This window comes from Gymnoscopelus braueri (assembly GCF_963280865.1).
Source record: "Gymnoscopelus braueri genome assembly, chromosome: 5".
Lineage (NCBI taxonomy): Eukaryota > Metazoa > Chordata > Actinopteri > Myctophiformes > Myctophidae > Gymnoscopelus > Gymnoscopelus braueri.
Genome location: NC_137606.1, coordinates 43,718,960 through 43,727,765, shown reverse-complemented (window position 1 = coordinate 43,727,765; position 8,806 = coordinate 43,718,960). Strand labels below are relative to the sequence as shown.

Genomic DNA, 8,806 nt, shown 5'->3' with positions numbered 1-8,806 from the left:
AGCCTGGGGAGAGCCCCTGAGCTCATGCTTCCTTCAATGCATGAGGAGTTAGCAGGCCGCTGCTTATCACCTGACAGGGGGAGTAGGACGTAGCGCGTGGAAGGAACACGTTATTCCAACCAGGAGGCAGAGACCAGGATTACTGCATGTTTTTTGTGAGGGTACCTAACCTAGGGGACACAGGGAGAACAAACTCAACACATAAAGGCCCTTTCGTCAACCCCACCTAGGGTTTGGGCACTGATGATGCGGAGGAGAGAACACATCATATATATATATCTATATATCTATATCTATATATCTATCTATCTATATATCTATCTATCTATCTATCTATCTATCTATCTATCTCTATCTATATATATATATATATATATATATATATATATATATATATATATATATATATATATATATATATATATATATATATATATAACATATTTGATGTACCATACAGGAGTAGAGGCATCAAGCCTCATAGGCCTATTTTCCTCATCAATACATCAAAGGCATAATGGTTCAGGTCTAACATTACTTTGGCTGGATGGCTAGATAGCTTTATACCAAATTGAAACGTCTGATTCTAAAGTCAGGATATTAAATTGGCCTTGTGACATTATCGCTGCATCAATGTCTGGGACCGGTGCCATTTCCTCAATGAGCTCCAGTCATGGCTGACTTTTAGTTCTCAATTCCAGGCAATGCTATAGACACAAAAAAACTTCACCAGAAATGGACAGTGGAGTTATGTATCCAGAACAATCTTGGCCCTTAGGGTGGGGGAGGTGGTGGGGATACAAAATGTCCTCCCTGATTATAGCCATGATTGATTTCATTTCGCACCCTCAGTGCCCTTACAACCTCCCCTGTCTGTGTAAACGCCTTCACCCTCCATTTTCTTGGGCGACTGGCGGCATTTATCTCCTAGCGCCAGTCATGCCAGCTCCCTACAGCCGCTACGTTAAAGTGATGGATGCTAACCCGCCTTCTCTCCTTCTCTGCATGTCACTGCTGAAGCTATTACACCTAATAGCTTGAAACCAAATAGCTCAGCAAAGGACCAAGGCTAAGGCTATGTCAGCGCGTAGGAAAAGCTTGGCTGATGGATCGCTTAGGCACATTAAAAGGGATACTGTCATGAGTTCTAAAATCCATTTGCGCTGGATGGCTATTTCAATGTCATGTCTTTTTAGAGAAGTAATATGATTGGCGAAGATATATTCCTACCGCAACAATGCTTCGTGTAAAGTGTGTCTAGTTTGGCTTGATTGGTTGATTTGACAACCCTTGTCATAATTCAGTGAATTAACTTTGTTATTGTGAAGCCCTTTTGTAGGTGAATTAATTATAAAGATCACAATTTCTATTTGGCCAAAGGAGAAATAGACCATTACGACACCAGTCAACAGGCCCACAAGCAGTCACGCTGTACAAGCTTATAGCATGGCACAAAACATTGCATTATGATTTGTGTAGCTTCATTCACAAAACACAAACACAGTAATGTAAAACTGGGAAAGCTGATTAGACAACAATAGCTGTTAAAAGGGTTACTGAGGGTCAAACAGAAAATTAGGCCTCACACTTGATTAATGCTCCATAACATAGATTTGGTCCAGCATTGGTCCTGATGAAGACTTGTTAAAGGCCTGATTGTACTTGCCGGGTCTGTGTAGCTGGGAGGATCTGCAGACATCATTAACAACATGGTTCTAATTATAGTACAATTTGTATGTGAAGAAGAGCAGGATGAGCTGCACTCCATACAAGGCCAATGTGAGAAGAAGTCTAGTTAACGCTATCTCAGATAAATTATTTCTGTAAGTTCCTGTTATCCTCTGAAGACCTCTATGCGAAAGGATTCCTCCAGTAAAGCTCTGAGAAGTCTTATTTATTTCAACAAACCTGCCAACAAAAATCACTTGAAGTTCAAGTCATTTATTGTCATATAATATAATATAATATAATATAATATAATATAATATAATATAATATAATATAATATAATATAATATAATATAATATAATAAAGTGGCAGTGACAGATCTCCCATCAACATCTCATCAAACGGACCATGTTTGTTGTTCTGGCACATGTGCGCGTGCAGTATACTTGTCCGTGCATTGATCGGTCATCTGGGATGGACACGGATGTCCCCACGGACATGAGCTGGTGATGAAATTTACATCATATGATGCTAGCGGACTTGCAAGGGTATAATTTGTATAATACAAATTATGATATAATTATAATAATTTGTATAATAAGTATAATGTATAATTTATAATTTGGCTGCATTGTATTTTAGACTGTTAAGACTCACTCTACCGAACCTTTGAGCAAGGCACAAAACAACCAACTTTTCTAGAGGACCTATTCACCTGTTTCCTAGGCTGTCTGTTTTCCACTTCCTGTGGATTTGATCCAATGAAATCCAATGAAACTGGTCAGATGACCAATGATATCCAATGAAATCGACAGGAAGTGGAAAACACACAGCCTAGGAAACAGTTGAATAGTACTCTGTGGCCAACAACAGTAGTAAACTGTGCTTGTATTAGTGTGCAGGTGCGGTAGTGTTGTATAATCACTGTATAAATGGGAACCAGCTTCACCACAAAACAACACAAGTTATGAGGTATTACGGTATCCTTAACCAGTGGTGGAAAGTAACTGTACTCAAGTACTGTACTTAAGTACTGAACTCAAGCACAATTTTTTGTTATTTTTACTTTACTGGAGTATTTCCAATTTTCTAAGCCTCTTTACATCATATGATGCTAGCGGATTTGCAAGGGTATAATTTGTATAATACAAATTATGATATAATTATAATAATTTGTATAATAAGCTATGTATAATTTGGCTGCACTGTATTTTAGACTGTTAAGACTCACTCTACCGAACCTTTGAGCAAGGCACATAACAACCAACTTTTCTAGAGGACCTATTCACCTGTTTCCTAGGCTGTCTGTTTTCCACTTCCTGTGGATTTGATCCAATGAAATCCAATGAAACTGGTCAGATGACCAATGATATCCAATGAAATCGACAGGAAGTGGAAAACACACAGCCTAGGAAACAGGTGAATAGTACTCTGTGGCCAACAACAGTAGTAAACTGTGCTTGTATTAGTGTGCAGGTGCGGTAGTGTTGTATAATCACTGTATAAATGGGAACCAGCTTCACCACAAAACAACACAAGTAATGAGGTATTACGGTATCCTTAACCAGTGGTGGAAAGTAACTGTACTCAAGTACTGTACTTAAGTACTGAACTCAAGCACAATTTTTTGTTATTTTTACTTTACTGGAGTATTTCCAATTTTCTGTACTTTTACTTCTACTCCACTACATCTCAGAGGCAAATGTTGTACTTTTACTCCACTACAATTGATGGAAACTTTAGTTACTAGTTACTTTGTAGAATTGATTATCATTACAAAAAACATACATTAACTACTTCAGCCCTATGCATTTCGGCCATTTGAAAATAGACGATCTACAAGCTCACAATGCCTCGCAATGTGAGCATGTGGATCGGCTATTTTCTATAGATTTTTATAGATTTTATACATTTGAAAACTTGTGAAATGGGACATTTTGCATAATGAGTACTTTTACTTTGGGTACTTATTATTTTGATATCAATACTTTTGTACTTTCACTCAAGTACATTTTTAATTCCGGACTTTTACTTGTAATTTCTACATTGCACTATTGATACTTTTACTTAAGTAAAACATTTGAGTACTTTTCCCACCACTGTCCTTAACATAGAGGTGGATCCTATAAAAATAATGTGGGCTGCTTCCAATATGATTACTACAGTAGGCGTTAGTATAGCTGCCCTCGCTGTGCCTGAACAGGTGCAGGTCTAGACAAGCAGAGAGGCGTGAATGAGAGGGAGAGGAGAGTGGGCCATTAGAGCCTCTTACATTGCTTTGGAGAGATTACACATCGCACAAGCTCTCCCACACGGTGCTCCACTCTTGCGTGTGTCATTTAGAGGCGCGCTCACAGTTTTTAACCTGCACTTTTAAACATGAACGATGAGTCTTTAAAATATTGTTGCGACTTCACTGTTTGTACTTGTTCGCCCCAATAAGCCGTCTTTAGTTTTAAGTGATGTCATGGACAGCAATGAAATGGCAAAGATAGTTACCGTCCCCAAATGCTCCAGCTAAAGCTCATTCCTCTTCATCATCCTGCTTTTGTTTCACTAAAAGGTAAGTAGGAAATGCACTCAGCTGTGCCCTTTCTACTTTGTCAGGATGGAGAGCAGAGGGAGAGACTGTGCAGGGGGACACATAGGAGAGAAGGCTCCAGTTGTCCACAATAGAGCTATTGTGAATCAGCAGCCTTTTATATAAGGCCTTATAATACAAAAAGTTGACTTTTCTGACGAATATTCACATGTACACTAATACTGACCAGCTGACAAGTAGCAATACCTGAAGTTCATAAGCGCAACATCTCCCCTGGCCAAGCAGTGATTCATTCATGCCAGTGTGGTAGAAACCAGCGTCTGAATCTCGGGTAGAACATAAAACTTGCGGATTGTAAGTGTAAAAGTCTAAAAACTAAATCCCCAAACCTTGGAGTCAAAGTCTACCTGTCGTAGATAGAGCACACACATTGTGCACTGCTGTGAAGTTGCCTGAAGTGCTGTGGTTTACCTTTAAAATGTTTGGCCTCTGAGAGGAAGCCAGTTTTTCCCCGAAACTGCAGGCGTGTCAAAATGATGACCTGTCAGTTTTTGCCGAGGGCAAGTCTGCTGTGCACACTTGGTTTTATTTATTTATTTTTCATTATTCTCTTCTCTCTCTCTCTCTCTTTTTTTTAGATGATTCTTTCACATACAACTAGTGCAGTATTCAACCCCAGAGAAATCGGGATTTAAGGGTAAGGGGATTATACCTTGATCAAGGGAACAACAGCTATTGGCCTGAAATAAAGAGTGACTCCAACGCCCTTTAGAATGTATCCCACTAGATATAAGGGAATCGAAGTGGAGTGGATAGTGAATTCGCCATTGTAACCTTTACGCATCAACAACATTTCTCTCTCTTCTCTCTCTCTCTCTCTCTCTCTCTCTCTCTCTCTCTCTCTCTCTCTCTCTCTCTCTCTCTCTCTCTCTCTCTCTCTCTCTCTCTCACACACGCACAGACACACACACACACACACACACACACACACACACACACACACACACACACACACACACACACACACACACACACACACACACGCGCGCGCGCGCGCGCGCGCGGGTGAAGCGCAGGTCTGTCATTGATTTTCTTTTTTATTTCATGAGATAATAAGCTGGATACAGTGGCAGCAACAACAGATTTAAACCACATACCCTAAATGAATACTAGGCCTAGCGTAAATAAACAACACATACATCTTGTTGAGTTGGTATTTTGTCAAATAAATGTGCAGGCTATCATTGACACTTGTCATCTCGTTGTGTGTATGTGTGTGAGAGAATGGAAAAAAGAGCGAGGGAATGAGGTAAAGGGAGAGAGAGTGAAATTACTCTATGAAGTGAGCTTTATAACTTTAGAATTATTTTAATAACTGAGAGGGTTAAACAATTTTGCTCGACTTGGGAAAAAAATACATTGTTGCTTCGCAAGGGAAAATTATTCGGTAACAGAGCTTCCGTGACTGCAGTCTGTCAGTACATGTTGTGTCTGTATTTGGTGAACTAAATGTGTAGGCTATACTGTAGTTGTAATGGATAGACTATTCCAACAACTGCTGTCAAATGCTGACGCTGTTGTGTCACATCACGCCTCTGATTCTGCAACACCAGCATGCGTGTCTGTCTGTCTGTCTATCTATCCAGCACAGAGTTGTACAACAGATGGATGGACATGGTCCATCAGTGAAGTGATATCGAGTCCAGTGAGCCTCTCTTATGTCTCGCCCAACAGTGCTAGTCCCAGTCGGACCTGAACCCATTAGGGTGAAACTGTCCACCCCACCACACATGTTCAAGGGCTTGATTTGCCTGTTGGGCCACAGAATGGTCGCTGTAATGCATTTTGGTATTTTGTTAGAAGTAGAGAATTGACACGGCCGTCGGATTCCCAACTGTCCTTTGACAACATCCCAGAACATTAACACATTGCATGCCAGTCGCGTAGATCTACGCGAACCTATTTAAAGCCGCAGCGTGCCAGTCGCGTAGATCTACGCGAACCGCCGATTCCCATGTTAAGTGCCCCAGGTGCACTTTCCGATTTTTTTGATCCATTTCCGTTTCCGGTTTCCGGTCGGAAACGGAATTATTCGGGTTCCGGTTTTTTCGATCGTATCCGCTTCCTGTCTGGGATCCTGTTTAAAACTCGATTTTCTCTGGTTGTTGTTTTTCTCCTCGCTGATCACTGTTTACCGTTGATCGACTGTAGCTTCAAGATGGCGGCACGGATTTGGAAACTGTTTTCGCTGGTCGTTTCTCACGGATCCGCTGTGTGTTTAGAACCAAATGAACGCGCACTTTTAACTTATTTAGCGAGGTCTGTGGCGACATGAAAAAAACTAAAAAACAACAATAAAACGCTGGCACTGGTGAGTACATTATGAGATTAAACTCTGGCATGGAATGTGTTAAAGGACGACTTCACCCATTTTCAGCCTATCTTCATATAATTGGTCCTCACTAATGCTCATGATAAAATGGTACCATTTTTGTCTACCCCGTCTGTGCCTCAGAGGAGGGCTGTGGACAGTTCAGAAACCCACCTACCAGTGGCATCATCAATGGGGAATCCAAGCTAATAGAAACTGCAGGGTTTCTATTCCTGGAAAGTTAGCATGCTATAATGGAAGCCATTGTTCTTGCGTTAATACAAAAAACAAAACAAAAGTGAAATCTTGTTTAAAAAAAGATTGCCTAACGATGATGTCACTGGAAGGCGGGTTTCTGAAGTGTCCACACCCCTCCTATGAGACACAGACCCAGTAGACAAAAATGTGACCATTTTATCATGAGCATTAGTGAGGATCAATTACATGAAGATAGGTTGAAAATGGGTGAAGTCGTCCTTTAAGTTGCCAAGAGAAGATGCTGCCAAGAGTGCCGTTGCTATATGGAGGTATAGGTACAGTACGTGATGGAGGGGCCATATCTGATGGTCACTAATTCATCCACTTGGCACAAGTTGGCAGCCAGCAATAACAATAACATCTGTGAGTGAGTATGGAAATGAATCCATCGAGTGGTTGCACAGGAGTTTATTTTGAGTTTAGCTGAGGTCAGCCCGGGAGCCAGAGGGACGTTCAGTTTCTCACCTTGGAGCCCAGACTCATTAAAAACACAATGATACTGTTGACTTGTGGGGCTGCGGTAATGAGCCCTGCATGTCAACACCAACACATTGCTATGCACGCCTCCTTATTTATACCAACCAGTATAGGTCATCAGAAACATGATGGAATGTCATTTGCTGTAGTATCTAAAGTGTCTCATTTTGTCCATAACTCTCTGTCTTGCTCTAATATATTTGACCCTGAGTGACCCACTAGGATAATGGTTGGTAAAGTAGCAGCCATGCAGGGACCTCACGGCTCATCTGGCTGGCAACTAGGCTGAAACACTTCAGACTCACATGGCTGCAAATATTGTCTAAGCAAGGTCAACTGAGAATACGTCTGGAGTGCATTCTTCCAGACAGTGTTTGTGACCTATATGGTTCACTGGTTGTCAACACGGGTCCGGGGGCCCCCAGGGGTCCTTGAGGGTCTTCCAAGGCGGTCCGCAGCAAAATGATTGACCAATTGGGGTCTGTAACTCTGAGAGTATAGTTCCATTTGCACTCCATTTGGAGTTAAATTATCACTGAGGATTTTACAGAATAGATTGGGGTTCCAGAGATAAAACAATACACACACACACACACACACACACACACACACACACACACACACACACACACACACACACACACACACACACACACACACACACACACACACACACACACACACACACACACACACACACACACACACACACACACACATTGCAGTCTCTCACCTGTATATGAGTATATCATCCGTGGAGCTGTTGTACTGGATCTGGTACATGCGGACCCCCGGGATGTGGTTCTGCGGGGGCCACCTGATGGTGGCGGAGCTGGACGTCAGATCCGACACGCTCACCCTCTGCTGGTCCGAGCGGGCGTGGCCCCCACTCGCGTTGGACTTGATGGAGGTGGGGATGTCCGAGGGGCCCGGGTCGGGGTCCACCTTAGGGTCGAAATGCGGCGAGGGGTTGACGACCAGCTCCACAGGAGCTGTGGCCTCCCCGGCCGCGTTGGATGCGATGCACGTGAATTTTCCCGAATCCTGAAATCATATGATACACTTTGCTTTATCTCATCAATTTATGTTAAGATTTATGAGTATGTTTATCAGTATGTTTTGCATTCTGATCTATTCGTGGGGCATCCAGGTGGCACAGAGGCAAAGATCCTGCCCAGCACCAGATGTTACACTTCCCCAGTGAAACCCCTCACTGCCAGGTGAAAAGAAGCGGACTGGCGGTGGCACATGTATCGGGCAGACAAGTCAAAGCCTATACACCCTCACTAACTAACCACACAGTAGGAGTCAGCAGTGACAAGGGCCTACAGTACAAGGGGGAATTGGGCGACTACATTTGGAGGAAAAGGTAAAAAAAAACAAAGATTTTTATTCAATTCTATTTTATTCTACAGTATTACATCCAGCCACCCTAATAGAGAAGGCTGTACTTCGTTTATCCCGTTTATCCCATTCACCTCCTACTAGT

At 42.1% G+C, this 8,806-nt stretch overlaps 1 protein-coding gene across 1 annotated transcript in view; it reads right to left on the bottom strand.

Annotated features, from left to right (window-relative positions):
• LOC308085914 (leucine-rich repeat and fibronectin type III domain-containing protein 1-like protein) overlaps positions 1-8,806 on the bottom strand; it is a gene marked incomplete at both ends in the record, with an annotated part of 66,098 nt that overhangs the window by 35,182 nt on the left and 22,110 nt on the right. Inside the window, one exon of the mRNA XM_080429230.1 lies at positions 8,051-8,361. Within this exon, the coding sequence (XP_080285356.1) occupies positions 8,051-8,361 (311 nt within the window). The remainder of the gene's footprint in view (positions 1-8,050; positions 8,362-8,806) is intronic.